We start from the raw sequence: 19855 nt of genomic DNA on the forward strand, positions 1-19855 counted from the left end.
GCCTCCAGTATCCTGAGGGTCTTTAACATTTCAAAGTCCTTTTTGACGCCTCCCTTTTTCCTTACCTTCCCCAACTCTCAAGTATATAATCCACCATTCCTCACAACCCCAGGGCAGGGCTCTTTCTGCCCAGGAGTCCCGTCCCTGTGCTTTAATAAAAATCACCTTTTTGCTCCAAAGATGTCTCAAGAATCCTTTCCTGACTGTGGCTTCCAGAGCTTACGAAGATTGTAAACCTACATCATAAGGATGTAGGAGTCTTGTTCTGACTTCCTTTTGGGCCAGTAGCCTGTGTGTTTTCACTGGAGAAACAATGGAGGGCATCACCCCACAGAAGTTAGTTTCTAGTACAGGGAAAAGAAAACATCCTGAATTATGGATATTCCTGTCCTCTGCCTCCTGGCCTCTGGTTTGGGGCCCTCTGACCTCCCCAGCATCCCTCCACTCCTCATGTTAATGATGAGGGAGCAGGAAGCTGGCTGAGGACAAAGCAAAAGCTGACACCTTGCACCCCCTCTCCACCCACTCCCCTCCCCTCGGTAATACATGTGACATTCCTCAGGCAGCCCTGACTGCCATAAATGATAAACAAATAGTTAACTTGCAGAGATCACAATCCTGCAAGGCAGGAGTCTCCCTTGGCTTACAAATGTCCTAGAGATCTACAAACAAAGAAGTTACCTTATCAATAGCACAATTTCCAGAGGCAAATAACTCAGTTCCTCAAACCCTAATGCCACCCTCCCCTCCATAAACAAAACTGAAGGAGGCGGAGGTAAAAAGGAATGTAAATACAGTTAAATCTCTTCTAAACCTAAATCTCACTAACAAAGACGCTTGATGGCAGGATTATGACAGCCCACCAGGAATCTCCCAAGGATCTTGATGTTAATGGCCGGCCAAAAGACAACATTGATCAAGCTGGAGGCGGGTATCCCGGCACCTTGTAGGGCCTCTTTAGCATATGAAAGCTCCATTGAAACCTCCCTTCCTCTCACCTTCCCCCAACCTCAAGGTGTGGAACCTGCCATCTCTCACAGTGTGGGACAGCAGCTCTGCCTGCCCACGGGTCCTGTCCCCGAGCTTTAATAAACCACCATTTTGCACCAAAGATGTCTCAAGAATACTTTCTTGGTCATCGGCTCCGGACCTCAGCCCACCGAACCTCACCTAGGTTCTAGAACTTCATCATTAAGAGCACCCAATGCGCCCACGGAAGCAGAACCTAAGTCTGTCATCAAAAGTCCTGACAACAGCCGCCGATACTCTTGGGCACCAGCCAGACCCCCCTGATTTCGCCTGACTCACTCCTGCACATTCAAAGGTTTTCAAACCCAGACGGCAACACTCCTCCTTCGCAAACTTGGTTCCAATGAACTCAATCAGTTTTCTTCTCCCTTCACGTGCCCTGGTCTTTGGGACCCCTTTTCGTTTCCCGGCCCCTGCCTCCTTGGAGGTCAGACGGTAGGTCACCGCCGCATCAGGTGCCGGCGGCTCCTCTTATCCAATGTCCCAGGATTACAGCTCTCCAAACGGTATCCGTTGTCAGATACAGGAAAAAACCCTGTAGACAACAGTCTTTATTGGGCCCTCAACTCTTCTAGAAGCTTCTAGCCCCGCGAAATATCAAAACAGTTATTGCAGCCATATGAGCCTGTTAGTCACTCTTGTTTACCCACGAGAAATCCCCCACCATCTCCTCCTGCCCGGGTTGCTAGGCGAACGGAGAGGAAGTTGGGGCTGGTGACTCACTCTGCCTTCCCGGGCTCGGGCTCACCCAACGGGCTCTGGTGTCTTCTGACCCACACCGAAGCCTGCCTGTTAAAAAAGTTATAATGTTGCAATTCCTTTCAGACATTTGTAAAAAAAAAAAAAAAATACCATAAAATAAAATAAGGGATAATTTGCCTCAGATGAGGACGTTGTTGAGAAAGCCGTTCAGCCCCTCTGACCGGGCCACGCGGGGCTGAAGGCCTGGCTGGGAGGAGTCTCCGACTCCGTTTCGTTTCGTAATCGGCCTCCGGGGGCCAAGCTCCGGGGAGGCCGCCGAGGCGGGCTTCTCTGTGACGCTCCCCACGGCCATTTTCTCATCTCAGAAATTATTTTCAGGAGTTTGCAGCACCCTCAAGTTCAGATTCTGAGAGCTTGGCTGATTTATCTTCTTCCTCAAGCTGAACAAATACCGACTGCTACATTTCTGAGGAAGATCTCGGGATCTGGAATACACGAGAATCCTCAGTGAGGTGAGTCCAGTGGTCAGGCTTTGTGTAGGGGACATGTGGGTCGTCCGTCCCGCTCAGGATCACCGGAGGCCAGCGAGTGTTTGCAACTTTGGGGAGCGGGGAGGGACCGGCATCAACGGTCTTCTGCAAAGTGAAAATCTCAGCCTTTATCCTAATCCTCCCACTACCTGGGACAATAGGTATCTCGGGCTGTTGCGGATTTAAGAATCCATCCTGCGGGTGTGCACAGCGTGCGCTGATGTGGAGAAGCGGGCTTTGGCTTTCTTGCCTGGAGGGGGCCCAGGGAACTTGCTGGCTATGGTGGGCGCTGGGGTAGGGCACATGGGTGTGGTATGAAAAAAGTATTAGGCAATGATATGAAGCAAGAAAACACATCTGGACACAAACTATATTCTGTGGCATTATCCCAGTTTCACAAAAGAGAACACACACACACACACACACACACAGACACACACAGCAGAACGTTTCTCAAGTTCACGGGCACGCTCACTCAAGCGCATGGCGCCCTAGCGTGTGCTGTGGGTCTGCTCTTCCAGGGGTGGTGGATAGGCTCCCCGGGCTCCTCCGAGGCAGAGGCAAATGGTCAAGTTTGTGGAAATGGTGGAGTTTGTGGAAAACAGGTGGTTGGAGACAAATCTGTAGCCACATTTCGGAAGATGCTTTGGTCGTTCTGTAGGGCTCAGTACACAGACATTTCATGTACATTGGAGACAAATGTAACATCTTAATTACAAGTTTTGGAATTTCCTAAGTGTTAGATCAGCTTTTTATTTAAGCTGAGCAGTGTTGGTCAACTTTTCTAAGTATTTTCTGATTTTTTCTTGCTTTGTTCAGTCACTAACATATGCTAGAATCAAACTATAATCAAGATTTTGTCCATTTCTTCCTTGTAGTTCTCTCAATTGTTAACACATGTGTATGGATACATAGTGAGAAATGTGCTCTGTGACACTATTTATAATATGAATAATAGAAGCTCATAATAAAAAATATATATTATGACTGTGAAAGATCCCCCCGGGGCTCCAAGCACCCCGGAATGGACCCCTTCTCAGGAGGAGACCCCCGGACCCAAAAACCGAGCCGAGTCCACTGGTCAGATGCAAACAGCACGAGGTTTATTGAGTAGACACAGGTACCTGCGGGCGGTCAAGTCTTAGGAGGACTCGCGCGCCAGCCCTTAGTTCAGGGCCTTTTTATGGGGTTTGGGGAAGCGAAAGCATACGTACAGAAGCGGAAGCATGGTTACAAAGTTTTCATTGGCTGGTTTGAATGTAAAGGCATACTTGGCGCGCGGGAATACCCCTGATTGGTTCGCTCAGCATCCTTCATTTACATAGTGGGAAGTTACTTTCATTGGTCGTTAACAAAAGGGAAACAGACAGTATTGGCTAGATTTCAATCCTTCATTAGCATGTAGACTGACCATCGGCATTGGCCAGACTACAATCCCTTATTAGCATGTAGACTGACCTTTCAACATTCCTTGTAGTATCTTATCACTTTTTACAACATGGGAGGAATGTTTAAGGGAGTGGGAGAAGGGGGTGTTGGCTAAGCAAAGAGAAGGGGGAAGGAGGGGGAAAGGGAGGGAGAAAACCCTTTTCATTCCCCCATTTTCTTTTTGGCCCGAGTAAAATCTTTTACTTTACTAGGGGCTAATCTCCCGCTGCCCTATTGCATAATATTGTTGGGTTAATACCATGGTTTGGACAAGCGACAATCTATCCTTTACGAATTGGGTTATTCTGTTAATGATGCATGGCCCGAAGGAGGTTATTAGGGAAGTAAACCAGGGTGAACGATTTCAAACTCCTTTATACCAAGACTGTTGGGATTCAAAGTCTCTTTTACGCTTATTTAGCCTTTTCTTCAATTTGTCTGGAGTTTCTGTTACTACTCCAGTCTGGTCGGCAAAAAAACAGCATTCTTCTCTGAGAGCAGCACAAAGGCCACCCTCTTTTAGGAACAGTAGGTCTAAGTCTCTTCTGTTTTGTAAGGTAACTTCTTTGTTGCAAATCTCAAGGACATTTGCAAACAAAGGGAGACTTCTGCCTTACAAGACTGTGATCTCTACAATAAACATTTGTTCTTCTTTCAGGGCAGTTAGGGGTGCCTGTGAAATGTCATACATATTACCAAGGGGAGTGGGTGGAGAGGGGGTGCAAGGCGCCAGCCCCTGCTCCCTCCTCAGCCAGCCTCCTGAACAATTTTGACCCTTAAATCTTTAAGGTGGTTGAAGGTGGAAGGTCTTATCTTCTGTAACTTCTTCCTGCTGAATAGGGGCGTAGAGCTGTCCCTACCTACTCAGGTCAACATTGATCAGTGGAGGAATGTATAGGGGAGTTACGAAAGGCGGAGGCAGCTGAATCCAGTGCTGACAGTGAAGAAGTATCTTTGCGCGTGGTAAGGATCATCTGTTGTGGTGAAATCATTGCCGCGATGGAGTCTCGGCACCAAGTAGAGACAGGTAACTAGGTTTAAAGTTTGACAAATTTTAAGTATTATTTTTGGCATATCTGTTAGTGTAGCCCAGTATTTAATAAGTCGGCCTCTGCCATACATTGGTGGCCTTTGGCTTCTAAGACAAATCTGGACCTGATGTGAAGTCATTACAGTCAGGGACTGTCCCATAGTGAGCTTTGAGGCTCTTTTATGAGGAGGGCTATTCTAGGTTTCGCTAAAGCATCTGTTTGCAATTGCACCTCAACAGAGGTGGCCTCTAGGATAAATATGACTAAGGGATGAAACCAATAAGAAGACCTTTGAGTGGTCCAGCCTTAACAATATCCTGATTACAGAGGATCACTGGCAAGTGAGAAAACTTGTCAAGAGATAAGGGGAGTTCCCCATGCATCATCCGATCTAATCATAAAGAAAGTGGGGTCATCCATTATCTCTATAAGTCCATAGTTAATCCTATGGAGTGCAATAGGCTGGCCTTTAGGCAATTTTATTATCCCAGCCACACACAAGGTGTTAGTTATAAAATTGTAGGGGAATCAATCCCATTTTCCAGTTGTTTAATCATGTGCCGTGGGGTCTGCTAATATCCCCTCAAAATAAGATCGACTAAAGGAGCTATTGTACAACTTCTCTGAAGTTTACCTCAAATTATTTAGCTTAGGTAAACAAACATTTAAAGACAATCAAATCTAGAATTTAACATCCATAAAGGTGTGTTACTAAAACATAATTTTTCTCTCTAAAATAACCCTCATTTACAGAGATAGCCAAATCAGGACTAAGTCACTTGTGAAACAAGTCCAGTTTTAACAAACTTGGCCCATTATTTACATAAGCTCAGCAAGAACAGTTGAGTGTGATCATATAGATCTTTTAGAATCTGCTTTGCTGGAACTTCTTATAAGGAATCTCTAGGTTGAACTTCTAGTAGCCTCTCCAGGCCAGAAGCCAAGCCACGTACTTGCCATCAGGCATGCCTGTAATACCTGTCGATTTGGGCATATGCCTCTTCATGAGATTCTGCACCTACCAAGGAGTGACATTCTTTACTCACCTGGTGAGGCTGCTGGGAACTCTGTAAACAAGGTATCAGGCCAATAGTCCCAAGGGGCTTTATGGCTCCAGGTTTCATAAAGTCAACCTTAGTTCCTTTAAACTGTCTGGTCATATCCGAGTCTTTTCAAATATGACATTCCAGTCAAAGCCTTGGTAAAATAACCAGTTTCCAATGCTGTCCTGTTACAAGGAGAACAGATTCTTATTGAACTTATGCAAATGACTGATTGCCATGGAAGAAAGAATACTTACTGAGACCTTTTGGTTTCAGAGGGTTCAGATAGAGAGAAAAGTTGAATGCTTTGACTCGTTTACAAAGGAGCACTTTTACATCTCTATAAGTTACAGATAACTAGGAGGAAGTATCCCTAGTCTGGAAGAGCAAACATTAGAGAGAACCAGCAATGTTTAAAGTAAGACAAAACATTAAGAGACACAACACTATAATCTTTTAGTTCATTTAGTTCCATGTTACTAATTCTGGTGAATGCACCTTTAGTTAATTTTGGAAATCCTTACCCATTTCAGTTTTAGGATTTTCAAGTATATCAAATATCTGTATTTATCCTGAAAGTCCTTTATATGAATCTCCTTGAAGATAAAACTCATTTTACAAGAGAATTAAAACAATTATAAATGACAAAAACTCAGAATGGATATGGTTAGAGCTGAAGAGACACGGGAGTTTACAATTTAGCTGCAAGGAAATCAGGTTACTTCTGTGAGACATAACATTTCCCTAATTACAATATCAAGCGGTGATCTCTCCAAACGTTAAAACTTTAGGAAGTGCGTAGAATCTCTAGAATAGTTATAGTATTTTCCCAAATGTAACCCAAGGTTTATCATTGGTTCAGTAGTACTTCATGAGCAACTTCGCATACCAAGGAAAAGCCTGAGTTAAAGAGATTTACAACTTAAATCTTGTCAACATTTGCTAAAATCTTATAAAGTTTTGAAGCACATGCCTAAATATAATTAGGGATGTTAAACACCTCATAAAACAAAACATAGGAACTGAGTTTTCTGGGCAGGCAAAGAGGAAACCATTTACATTCTAGTAACAGCAGATCAATTAATCTAAGAAAACATTGTCCTTTTGAACAGAGACAATTTCAGTCGTGTACCAATGTACCTTTAAAACCCATCCATTTCAATCTTAGTCCATTCTTGACCATAGCTAAAATTCCTTTTCTGAAGATTTCCCTTCACAAACCTTCTACAACTTTCCTTTGCATTCAGGTTTTGTCCCAAGCCATTTCCTTCCAAACAACCATCTCATTTAGGACAAAATTTATCTTCCCTTACCTTCAACAAAATGTATTCCCATTCCTTAAATCTTTCTTACATATCTCCTACTTTCCTACATACAGAGTTTCCCTTTATTTCCATCAGTCTTAGTTACACTAAGCAGAACTTTGTATTCTTAGAAACACCTTTAGTTATTAGCCATTTGTGAACTGTTACAACAGAATTCTTCAGGTGGCAAATTTATGAATCAGTTAAGTGGAAAACAAGTTTACCAGCAGATTTAAATACTCTTAGTTTCTTTGCAGTTAAGAAGTCAAAAGCACAAATCTACATCCAGTAATTAATGACTTAGCATTTTATCCTGTTTGGTTAAGATATAGATGTCCACAATTCAATTCCGTTTGTCATCCAAGTAAAACTTTAAAACTTTCAGGTTACCAAAGACTTTGAAAGCTACTTCAGCAATTACCCATTAGAACTTTGGGACAGACAATTAACCATCAGTTTAGTCATTTCTTTGCTAACAAATTTTAATAAATAACACAAGCTTATTCTGACACCATTTACTACTGTTAACTTAAAAGACAGGTCTTATCTTAATTAAACCAACAAACTTAACTTAGTTCCAATAGTGATTTACGTTTCACCTGGGCCCACTCCACTTTGAATGTTTACCTGAGACACGCATGGGAAGATCTGGAGTGGGGGTTTTAGGTCCAGGGGGTGCTCTTTTTGCTCCTTGACAGTGGAGAGAGGAGCCATGGTGCATGATCTAGAGGCTAGTCATGCAGGCTGCACGCACGTTGGTGCAGAAACACGATAAGGGGGAAACAGAGGAAAACAAAGTGCTGCTAGGAGGCAGAGAAAGGATTCCCGGTTTTGGAGCTCATAAGCCCCAACAGAGGAGCAGATGCCATGCTTTCCCACCAGCAAGGGGGGAGGGGTTAAGCAGTCCAAGTCGGGCCAGAGAACACAGGGAAACTTCCCCGAAACAAAGAGAGTTTCGGCAGCTGCTCGGGAATATTCCTTATGGTCTCTGTTTCGAGTTAGACCAACCCCAGTTGGTTCCAGTTATAGCCATTAACATGGGAAGTGAGTGAGGGAGAAACCCCCACATCTATTAGGAGAGACTCAGAATCTCTCCAGTGACCTAAAGTGAGACTTAAGGGGGTGGTAAGTGTTTGCCCCATTTTAGAGTCAAAGAAAACACCAAGGACAATAAGTAAGACACACAAAACAGTTAACAAAAAGGACGCTGCGCGATTTCGGTTCAAAACCGAAAGCAAAAACTCAAGCGGAGATCCCGGGGGTCCGGATTCCCCCTCTCCAACCAAGGCCACGTATCTCTCTGATACAGGCTGAGCTCCAAATGCCCCGCTGCCCCGGGGCCCAAATGTCCCGAAGGACCCAAATGTCCCGCCCGGCGGGACTACAAACGCCTCTGGAACGTCTTCCAGGGCTGCGAGGGAGAAGTCCGAGCCCGTCAGCTCCTTCTGGCCCTCGCCAAATACAAATGGATCCGATCGAACCCCAAACCAAACGCATGCGCAAATTCACAAGTAACAGGTTCAGACGCAGCCACAGACACAACGAACAGACACAACGAATAAAGTGCTGGCCAGCTTACCTCCTGACAGTGGGTCGGTGGTCCTTGGGTGGGGGGTCTCGTATCCCGGACGAGCCCCCAAATGAAAGATCCCCCCGGGGCTCCAAGCACCCCGGAATGGACCCCTTCTCAGGAGGAGACCCCCGGACCCAAAAACCGAGCCGAGTCCACTGGTCAGATGCAAACAGCACGAGGTTTATTGAGTAGACACAGGTACCTGCGGGCGGTCAAGTCTTAGGAGGACTCGCGCGCCAGCCCTTAGTTCAGGGCCTTTTTATGGGGTTTGGGGAAGCGAAAGCATACGTACAGAAGCGGAAGCATGGTTACAAAGTTTTCATTGGCTGGTTTGAATGTAAAGGCATACTTGGCGCGCGGGAATACCCCTGATTGGTTCGCTCAGCATCCTTCATTTACATAGTGGGAAGTTACTTTCATTGGTCGTTAACAAAAGGGAAACAGACAGTATTGGCTAGATTTCAATCCTTCATTAGCATGTAGACTGACCATCGGCATTGGCCAGACTACAATCCCTTATTAGCATGTAGACTGACCTTTCAACATTCCTTGTAGTATCTTATCACTTTTTACAACATGGGAGGAATGTTTAAGGGAGTGGGAGAAGGGGGTGTTGGCTAAGCAAAGAGAAGGGGGAAGGAGGGGGAAAGGGAGGGAGAAAACCCTTTTCAACTGTTGGACCAATACGTAATTAAAACTGCTGTGTCTTTCTGAAAGGTAGAGCCTTTGTCGTGCCCTAAAACTCCAGTTCTGATTGAAATCTTTGTCGTAAGGTCTATTGAAGGCTGTACTGACAGATTAATTGCTGTCTTTTTTTATTTAAAGATTTTATTTATTTATTTGACAGATCACAAGTAGGCAGAGAGGCAGGCACAGAGAGGAGGAAGCAGGCTCCCTGCTGAGCAGAGAGCCCGATGCGGGGAGGGGGGGAGGGGGGGTGGGGGGGGGCCTTGATCCCAGGATCCCGGGATCCTGACCTGAGTTGAAGGCAGCAGCTTTAACCCACTGAGCCACCCAGGCGTCCCTAATTGCTGTCTTGAATGTTTCCACCTACAGCTTCTAGCAGCAACTTTTTAATAAACTTTTAGTTAGTTTTTGTCAATGACACATATGTAGATTTTTTTAAACCAGTTTAGACATGTTGCCTTTTAGTGGTTTTATCACTTGATGTGCATCAGGTGAATTGCTGTGTGTTGACTAACTTGTAACACTCTCTATACTGTTCATTCTGTGCTTGCTTCTTCTTCCCAGTACTTTAAAATTTGTATCTTTGACCCCACCTAACAGGCCGTAGCTGTGAGGGCTCACATCCTCTTTTCCCTATCTACCCCCCCCATGCTGATCTACTTCCTGTTTTGCTTCTCTTCGGTTGGGGCCTTATTTATTTTTAAAATATTGGAAGAGTCTACCAAGGTCTTGTTCTCTCTTTTTAGTTGGCAGCTTCCCCCCACCCCCGACCTCATGTATTTTCTTGGGGGAACACTTTCCAAAACACTGCTTGCGTGGCATCTTCTTGTTGCAAGTCTGTTGTGTGGGTCAACATCACAGATTCATCTTGTTGTGTTGCATTTCAGTGCCATTGGACCCAGACACAGAATTCTGGTTTCAAAATTATTTTTTCTTCAATGTATGTTGGCAACACCTCTCTGAAACATTTGGGTTCACATATGTTTTGAAATTTGGAATTTGAGTGACCTAGGAAGGGCGTCTGGGGCCCATACCACATCTCGTGGATTTTGTAGTAAGACCTGCGTCCTGGCTCTCAGCCGACAGGCACCACCGGTTGTAGGGCAATGCTGCGGGAAACAAGGACAAAAAGAAATGTAGACACGATTAAATGTGCTTGTAGCCTGCAGCCCGTTGAGCAGGACTTGAGGCCAGCAGAGGATAACCTTCCTCCAGGAAGCTCCTAGCTGTCTGGGTTTTTGTTTTTGCTTTTGTTTTTGTTTTCTTTTGTTTTGTTTTGTTTTTTTAAGCTCCTTGCTGTCTCACAGGTAATGCTTTGCCAGAGGGAAAAACAACTTTAGTTTGGCAGAAGCTAAGCTTTCAGTAGCCTGTGCCTCTTCTTTAGCATATGCAAGTCCTTTTCGAACTTCCCTCATCTTTACTTCCCACAAACCCCAAGTCTGCCTTTGGTCATCCTCAGCCCCAGTGCAGCAGCCGCTCTTTCTGCCCCTGAGTCCTCCTGGCCCTGGGCTTTAATAAAACCGCCTTTTCGCACCAAAGATGTCTCGAAAATTCTTTCTTGGCCCTCGGCTGCAGGCCCCAACAATGCCGCTCAAAACCACATCAGCCGGACATGTGAGCACCTGCTTTAAGGTGGAATTTTTTAAAAAGGAAAAAAAAATCTACATAGGCTCCTGAGATCTCACATCAGATATTTTTCTAACAAATTTTGTCATCAAAGCGACATGTACCCACACAACTTTTTGTCTTCACAATTTTGGGAAATTTCAAAAGTGTGGATTTAGAATTTGGGTGAAATACTATATGTAGGTACTCCATGCCAGTTTGCTGTTGAAAATGTGATTCTGAAACTTTGTAAATGATCCACTCTTTTTCTCTGGATGTCAAATGTTTCTTGCTATTTTGGATATTTTTCAGTTTCCCTACATTATGTCCTGATGTGGGTTTTTCCTGCCCTTTCCTATTTGGCACTCTGCTGGTCAGTTCCTCAAGGATGTTCATGTTATTTTAATCCCAAGAAGTGTATCTCATTATTTCTTTAAATATTTTCTCCTTTTCGTTTTATATTTTATTCTTTTAACAAGTAACAGCATGTGGGTGTGGACACTTTGACCTTGTACCCTGAGAGGCCCCACATGCGTTTTCTATCTTCTATTTCTGAATCCGTTCTGTCTTCTTGTGGGATGCGCTTCAGTCTCATCATACAGATCGCTCACTCACATCCGAGTCTGTCTGTTGAGGTATGTGGTCGCATGATTATGATCTAGGAGCTAAGTCTTCTGAACTCCTAAGTCTAAGCTGTTAACAATCAGAGCCATGTGTTGAGGGAAGATACGAGAGAAAAAAATAATGACAAAAGCGGCATTTTTCACACGTAGTGATTTTCATAAGCTGAGTTCGATTCCGAGTTTAGGACACGATGTAAAAATATCCAGCATGAGAATACAGTTGGATTCAGGCTGAACATGTCTGCACATGCACATAACTTGGCAGAATTTGAAGTTGCATTATACTAGTTTCGTGAAGACCATATATTCTCTAGATTTACTTTTCAGGAAAAAAAGAAGAAGAAACAAAGAAAAGATAAGAAGTACATTTCATGCAGACAGCCTGACAATGAAAACGCCATGCAAATTTCTTGAACTTAAATATGAAGAATGGAAAGGGGAGAAGTCAGGAAGACACAGTATTCAAGGTCTCCAACCCGGGCTAAAGATCAAGGAGTACTTCCCAAAGAAAACAGAGAACTACTGAAGGATTTCAAGATGGCTAGAAGTGTAGCATATGGAGAGATAACTGAGTAGACAAAGTAGCCCGAAAGGAAGAAATTCAAGCAACTCTTACATAATTCTGGTCAATCAGGGCTGTGATTCTGCACGAGAGAGCCGGGGGCCGGGGCACAGAAAACACGGAGACCATGGCGTGAGCCTCAGGGAGAGAGGATGTGAGAAGGGATGACTAAGGGAGAGTCAGGTGCGCTGGGCAGGCACCCAGTGGGGAATGGGGGTGGGGGAAAGACGGTCAGTGGGTGTGAGAGGCTGCAGAGTCAGGAGCCAGCAGGCCGACATCCAGGGGCCGACTGCAGCCCCAACAGCGGATGGCAGGAGGCAGCGGGGACTCCGACCCCCTACAGCCCACACTCCACACAGGGCATCAACTGTCTCTTTCCAGACCTCCTGCCACCACACCCACCCCCAACCCCACCCAACTCAACTATCATTACTAAAAGGAAAGAATTTCTTAGAAGTCCCAAATATAGCAGTTCTTAACCCATTTCCCACAGTGACACACCTGGAAATTAAGTTCCTCTTTGTCACACACACACGCAAGGACGACGCCTTGGCATGGGTGCCTCCCTCACACAGACACAACCGAACTTTTAAACCATCCGGATGAAGGTGTAACACCGTACGGTGTTTTTCTCTTTCAGGCTCAGCCACACCCGGGGAGATGGGGAGTGACTACAAGAGAATTATTCTGCTGAAGGGACTGGAGGTCATCAGCGAGTACCAGTTCAGCATAGTCAAGTCCCTGCTGGCCCGCGATCTGGGACTCACCGCCAACATGCAAGAAGAGTATAATAAGGTCAAGATTGCGGACCTGATGGAAAAGAAGTTCCCTGGACCTGCCTGCGTGGACAAGCTAATAGACCTATTCAAGGACATGCCACAACTTAAGGACATTGTTAAGCAACTCAGAAATGAGAAGATGAAAGGTAATAAGGAAGACCCCACACCTGACTGCTCCCCCCGGTCCCCCTTCCCCAAACTGAGTAGAAGAGGACTTGGTTGGGGCTGGCATACCCTTTCCTAGACCATGACTCAGCGGCTGGGACCACACAGGACACAGGGACCGACTGACAGCCCTGGGTGTCCCCTTTCCTGGGATCTGCCCTGGAGGGTGTGTTAGGACAAGAATGAAAGATAGAGGGGGTACATGAGAGCTCGAGGCTTCCCTTGCCTTGGAAATGTTAGCAAATCACAAAATAATCACTAATTTTAAAATAATTACATTCGACCAATGAATGTGCCTTTTTTTTTAAAGATTTTAAAATTATTACATTTGATCAATGAATGTGCCTTTTTTTTAAAAAAAAAGATTTTTATTTATTTACTTGACAGACAGAGATCACAAGTAGGCAGAGAGGGGGGTGGGGAAGCAGGCTCCCTGCCGAGCAGAGAGCCCGATGCGGGGCTCGATCCCAGGACCTTGAGATCATGACCTGAGCCAAAGGCAGAGGCTTAACCCACTGAGCCACCCAGACAGCTCTGAATGTGCCTCTTCTACTAACACTGTTTGCCACGTGATCATCTCCCCTCTGGTAACAAGGGTGCAGTGTTCTTAACATAAAACCTACTTCTCAGAGACATGGACTACTTGCTTCTGGTGGGTAACACAGTGAAACAAAATTAAAAAAAAAAAAAAATCCAAAGGCTGATGTCGCCATTTTGTCACCTCACCAAACTGTACCTTATGTCCTTTCATTGGTTTCTGTTATCGGAATAGATCCTTTGAAGAACAGGACCAAGCAGCGAGTGTGTGAAGACCTTGGATTTTTAAGGAAATGATGGGAGAACGGGCCTGGGAACGGGCGGGCTGGAGGCACCTGGGAAGCGGGAGGATGGGGAGGACGTGCTCAGCGCATGGGGGGTGAGTTCGGAAACCACCACGGAGCAGGACACAGTCTCCGGCCTGCGGTGCGGCCATCGGTCCCCCGGGGCCAGCCTGGCTCCGGTAGGGCAGGCGCACACTCCAGGGTACCTAGATCCCAAGCGGGAGCTGAGAGGACTTGGCTTTGAAACTGCTTCCGCTCCGGGTTCAGCGTGTCCTCCTTGTTTTTGTATCAGTTGCAAAGAAAACGAGAACAGAACAAACTCCCAAGAAAAAGAAGCGGCAGGGAGGAGCGGGCACCGCGCCAGCTGCCGCCCCCACGAGCAGCAGCGCCCCGAAGTGCGGGACGCAGGAGGGGGCCGCCGCGTCCCAGGTAAGCCGGAGGAGGACCGGGGGCTTCCGGGCCCAGGCGGGAGCTCTGCCACAGGACTCCACAGTTTCCTAGCAGCGCCGATTTGCCCAGTGGAGGCCTTGGGGGCCACGTGCTTAGTGCCTCGTGCCCGGCGAAGGGAGGCACATAAATGTGATGGCATCGCCTCGGTTATGCAGATGTTCTGGAGTCTGGAGCTCTCCCCGTCCCGACTCGGGGGCGGCCCCCAGAGCGACCCGTCTGCATCCCTGAGCATCGCCCTCCCGGGCTGTCCGCTCTGCCCGCCCTCACCCACGGCCTGTCTCTCTAGGTGACAGCCGGGGACGGCTGGTGTTTCTCCGGACACCACGCCCCCTGGGAGAAGAATCTGCAGCAAAGTAATGAAACTGTGTTGTGCTTCTTTTAATCCTGAAAACCGCTAACAGGAGCATTAAACTACTTTCAGAAAAGAAAAACTGCCGCCAAAGGGACGGCCACGACCAAAAAGAATAAGGTGGCCCCGCCGCAGACTGGGCCGACCTGCGGTCTGGGAGGCAGCGCGTCCGCAGCGGCCGCCGGTCCTCCACAGCCCCGGGCCTCCACGTGCGCTCCGTTCTTCCCCGCCCTTCCCCAGGTACCGCTTCCCGCTTATCCTTGCCAAGTCTTCCCGCCCCCGGGAGCCGCTGCTGTGGCCGTCGCAGGCCTCCCAGCTCGCTTGGGCCAAGGGGCTCCCCTTGCTGTGGGTAGATGCGTCACACGAGGAGGAGCCACAGCCGCAGAAAGTACGATGGCGGTCGCCGTGTGGCCTGCCCCGGGCCAGACCAGTCTAAGGACGTCGGGGCTGTGGGGGTGAATGGTTCGGCTCCATGTGCCACGAACCCAAGACCCAGCCTTGCCCGCCGTACTCACGGCCAGACAGGTGTTTCCTCTTCATGACCTGATTCGCCGGCTCCTCGTGCCGACCGGGACACGGGGAGCAAGGGGACTAGAGGTGAACACGGCTGTCTTCCTGTTGTCACCCAGGGCTGCTGTGGACGCGTGGTTCCAGCCCATATCCCGCCCCCTGGAGCCAAGGAGAATGGGGAACTGGGAGCCCCTAACAGCCCTGTTTCTCGAGCGGGGACGACACGAGCTGGACCCTCAGCAGGGCCCCAGACACACCGAGAACCCCGAATCTCCGTGGCGTCTGTGGGCGTCAGTCCCCTCCTCCGGGGCCGTCCCTGCTGTCTGTTCTTCACACTTTGTTTTCTTGAGTCGTTGAACACTAAATGGGTGAAGGATAGATTTGAATAAAATACTTGAATCTTCCTTCTGGGTGAGGCTCTGGTCGTCCCCGATTCCATGAGGATCAGGCTTTCATTCAGAAAGACTCTGTCGAAATGCGGGTGTTCGGGCTCCTGGGCGGCTGTCTGCTACCTCGTACGTCTGCTAGAGCAGCCACCGGCTTGTCAGCTTTTCCTTTCCGTCAGGCAGTTCCCTTCTAGCTCGACTCCCGCTCCAAATACCTTTGAGGGTCGCTGCGGTCCCCCGGCTACCATGAAGGCTTTGCATGTGAGAAAGTGACCTGCTTGGAATTCCCTGCCCAGACGTGTAAGTCTGTTTCCCTGTTTCTCTCCAACACAGAACGAGACGGTGAAGGCCCCACATCAGGCTGCTCCTAGAGGACGTGTCTTTCAGCAGGGCCCCCTGACGGTCCTGGTACTGAAGGCAACGGAGCCATTCGAATACGAGTCCCCGGAGGAGGGAAAAAACAGAATGTTTCATGCTACGGTGGCCACTCCCACTCAGTTTTTCCATGTGAAGGTTTTGAACAGCAGCCTGAAGGAGAAATTCACAAAAGAGAATATCATTACTATATTAGATTACTACGAGTGCAAAGGAATCCTGGAGATCAACAAAACCTCATCCGTGTACGATGCGGACCCTTTCCAGTTGATCGTGGTCCCAAACAGCATCATCAAAAGAGCAAGTGAAACCCCCAAGATCGATAATCTTTACAAGCAAGCATCAGGAACATTTGTGTATGGATTATTTCTGCTGCATGAGGTAATCCCTTAAAATGGTTTTTATTCTCTCCATCCGTACCTGAAATTGAGTGTTTTCGCTGGCCAGGTTCTGCCCATGGACCCGGGGGTGGAGCCTGCCTCCGGCCTGTGACCCGACTGCAGACAGGAGGTCGAGTGTGCCACATGGCAGGAAACGGGACTAGGAGTCTGCTCGTCTGCTAACCGAGATACTTTCATGCAAATTCTTTGAAAAAGAGTTCCTAGAAACCTTGTCATTTCACCAGTAGTAATTATTTTCACCCTCCATGAGCAAGGACAGCACAGGGTATAAATCATAATTATATCGCTGAGCTCCTCCATGACTGTATAAATCTTTTTTTTTTCTTTTTCTTTTTACTTTGAATAACAGACTGCCCTAACCAAGATTAATTCTGGCTGTAACACACATTCAGACCGATAAATATTATTGGCTTCTATTCTCCTGAACAGGGATACTTTCAACATGTAGGCAGATAATATAATCATTCAAGGCTGTGCCCTCTAACCTGTTTATTATAATACATTATTTATAAAGAGTTGAAGACTAAGCGTTCATATTGCATGATATTTGGAAGACGTGGCAGTCTAATTCCATTATTTCCCCAAAAGGCGGAGGGATGGCTGGAGAGTTTTACTGCTATGGCATGTCCATGAGCACTAGTTGGTGGGATGCTTTCAATAATCCCCAGAATTTACAAACTGTCCCGAGCTCCCCTGGTATCCCAGAGGATCTCATACGGTCTTACATGCTTCATGATCCTAAATGCCTCTCTTCCGAGATGGCCCCTTAAATTACTCCCATTCCTTTCTTACACTGTCTTTAAGAGACCATAGAAATGCATTTAGAGAATTTAGAAGTTATAACTTAAGAAAGTGAGAAGCCATAGACTGTGAACTGTAGGATCCTGGTCAGTGGAGAAAGGATTTGGAGAAGAGTGGGTACAGGAAGAAGGTTCCAAAAGAGAGTGAGGTACTGGAAACTTACTTGTTATATCAGTTTCTTATAACCGACTGAACGAATAGTCATGGTCCTGTCGGGTCCTTTCTGCCTAAGGACAGGAGCTACAGGAGTCCTCCTGAGTTCAGCTCCTCTGATTCCAGTTACCTTAAGCAATCAACGCTTCCCTTGCGGTGAAGCAGCAGAAAATAGAAAGAAACCTCATTGTTCTAGAATTGCAGAAAGAAAATAGCTAGAATGAGAAAGGGCAAGAACATACGAAAGCAGGATAATCAAAGGCCGGTTCTCTGGGAAGCCCTTGCCACCTCGGTGTGTGCATCGCACCTGTGAGCATCGCACCTGTGATTGCTTTCTCAGGTCCAACATTTCCTGGGCCCCCAGGTGCTTCCTCGTACACGGGGAAGTCACTACTATGACCTCAGACTCTGAACACTGCATTTCTGTTACAGAAAAAAGTGAATCGGAAGACGACCGTGTACGAGATACAGGATAACACAGGGACGATGGAGGTCGTGGGGACCGAGAGGTGGCACGACATCAAGTGTCAGAGAGGAGATAAGCTTCGACTCTTCTGCTTCCAGCTGAAGACGATTGACCAGAAGCTGAAACTGACATGCGGAACTCACAGCTTCATCCAGGTGGGATCCAGACAGAGGAATGTTAGTTTGCCAAAAGAGGCAAATAATTTTGTTCAAAAGGTTCCTGTTTTCAGACACGTAGGGTCCAGCACGTGGGAGGAGAACACAGCCATACCTAGCATTCATTTTTAAGTGGAGGATTTTTAAAAGGCTGCGAGGAAATGACATTCGCATAGATTTCAAAAAGATAGGACGCTTAGGCTAAACAAGGAAATATTTGAAGACGTTAGGAAGGCAGGGAGGCAACTTCTCATAATGGTTGAGAGCAGAGCTTTGAACAGGATGGACGTGATTAGCGTCCTGGCTTCAGGAGTCACCACTTGCCTGACGCTGGAGAAGGAGCTTGGGGTCCTCTGCAAGGGTCACAGTCTCTGCGTCATAGGATTGATGTAAGACCATACATGGTTAGGGGAGACCATACACATTGTCTGACTGCCCAACACAAAAGTGGAAATCCGTCTGCACTAGGTAGTTTTCCCCAGCAAAGTAGGCACTGGAAAGAGTTCTAGGCAAAGGCCATGATGGACGCATATCCTCAAAACTGAGAGACAACAGTTTCTGTACAACAGAAATGCCATGCATGATGTGGAGACGGTGGCAAGAGGAGGCCAGGGGGTGAAAACGGGTCAGGAAGCAAATGGGGTCTTTCTTTTGTGAGAAATAAACGGAAATGGAACATTCATTGTGAAAGTAAGTAACCACTTGAAAAATTTCATGCAGAAGAATGCCTGATGACTTTGACATTGTAGCACAAAGTACTCTAGTAACTCTCTGGAGAGATGCATTAGGGAGAGGCCGGGTTTGGTGGCAGGGACAGCAAGCAGCAGCAGCACTTGCCAGTTTAAGGATAATTCTTAAAGTCATGGGTGCGAAGGATATGCACAAGAGAAATGATACTAGAATAAGTGTATATTCATATGAATAAGAAACCGCCTGGCTGAGGGCTTACTGTGTGCTGGGAACTGAGACAGTGACGAAGACACAGCCGTGCTTCCCGTTTCATTGATAGAGACCCTGACAGATGTCATTATCATTGAAAGGAAGGCGACAGCCCTCTTTGGTACAGTGCAGGACGCAGGAGAGAGAGAAGGAGCCTCCAAGGGGATGGGGGCATTGACAGAGCCGGAGACCCAGTGCCTGTGGGAGGAAGAGCTGCACAGCTTTGCAGCAGCCCCTAGGGTCTCACCACGTCTTTCTCCTCTCTCCTCTAAGGTCGTCAAGGCTAAGAAAAGCAAGAAGGATCCAGTCAATTTTGATGTAAAGATGGAATTTGATATGATGAACTCGCCTCTGGATCAGTTCATGGGTTTTAACAGTGGTCTGGTCAAGACTGAGGATTTCTATTAAAAAGATGCAGCAGGACTAGCCCAGCACATTAAGGGCTTTTTATATCTGCTGTAGATTATATTTCTTTATTTCATAAAATTTACTTATATTTTTCTGTATTTTCTAAGAATATTACATTTTGTATCTAACACAGTTAAGTGCAAAAAAATAAAACTTCCTTTTACAAAGGGCATCGTCTGCCGAGGTCTCTCTAAACCAGCAGTGAGCTGTGTGACGGTGGTGGGTCTGTGTGCTGTGAGCCCCCGGGGGTGGCGGGGTGGCTCTGGACCTCACCAACATGGGGTCTGCGTGCAGACTGTGGCTTCCAGAGGGCAAGGCCCTCACTGGGGTCACCTCAGGTGACGCAGGTTGGTCCCACAGCCTATCTGAAGCTCAGTGAATCCTGGGCCCAAAAAGTTGAGTCAGTTTCTCCCCTCCCATCCCCCCCGCAAAAAATAACTCCTTTCTGCACTTGTGCTCTCTAAAGGGGCGCATCTGTGTCACTGGTTTCTCTGGAAGAAGCGCGGTCGCTGTTTTATGCAGAGAGGCCAGTATTTCAAGACGCTTCCCCATCTCCAGCCGCGGTGACGTGCCGGGTCCC

At 47.0% G+C, this 19855-nt stretch overlaps 1 protein-coding gene across 1 annotated transcript; it reads left to right on the forward strand.

The window, feature by feature from the left end:
• The first annotated feature begins 1789 nt into the window (after nucleotides 1-1789).
• Nucleotides 1790-19445, forward strand: LOC122918331 (myeloid cell nuclear differentiation antigen-like). The gene is made up of 7 exons (XM_044266654.1): nucleotides 1790-2243; nucleotides 12758-13042; nucleotides 14175-14311; nucleotides 14754-14921; nucleotides 15911-16333; nucleotides 17740-17928; nucleotides 19141-19445. The coding sequence occupies exons 2-7, from the start codon at nucleotides 12778-12780 to the stop codon at nucleotides 19273-19275; spliced, it is 1317 nt and encodes a 438-aa protein (XP_044122589.1). The 5' UTR covers nucleotides 1790-2243; nucleotides 12758-12777; the 3' UTR covers nucleotides 19276-19445.
• The last annotated feature ends 410 nt before the right edge of the window (nucleotides 19446-19855 follow it).

This window comes from Neovison vison, chromosome 10 (genome assembly GCF_020171115.1).
Source record: "Neovison vison isolate M4711 chromosome 10, ASM_NN_V1, whole genome shotgun sequence".
Lineage (NCBI taxonomy): Eukaryota > Metazoa > Chordata > Mammalia > Carnivora > Mustelidae > Neogale > Neogale vison.

Coding starts and splice junctions, on each gene's coding strand:
- LOC122918331 (XM_044266654.1), top strand. CDS start 12,778: ATGGGGAGTGACTACAAGAGAATTATTCTGCTGAAGGGACTGGAGGTC. Junction 13,043..14,174: donor CAGAAATGAGAAGATGAAAG/GTAATAAGGAAG, acceptor TTTTTGTATCAG/TTGCAAAGAAAACGAGAACA. Junction 16,334..17,739: donor GATTATTTCTGCTGCATGAG/GTAATCCCTTAA, acceptor TTTCTGTTACAG/AAAAAAGTGAATCGGAAGAC.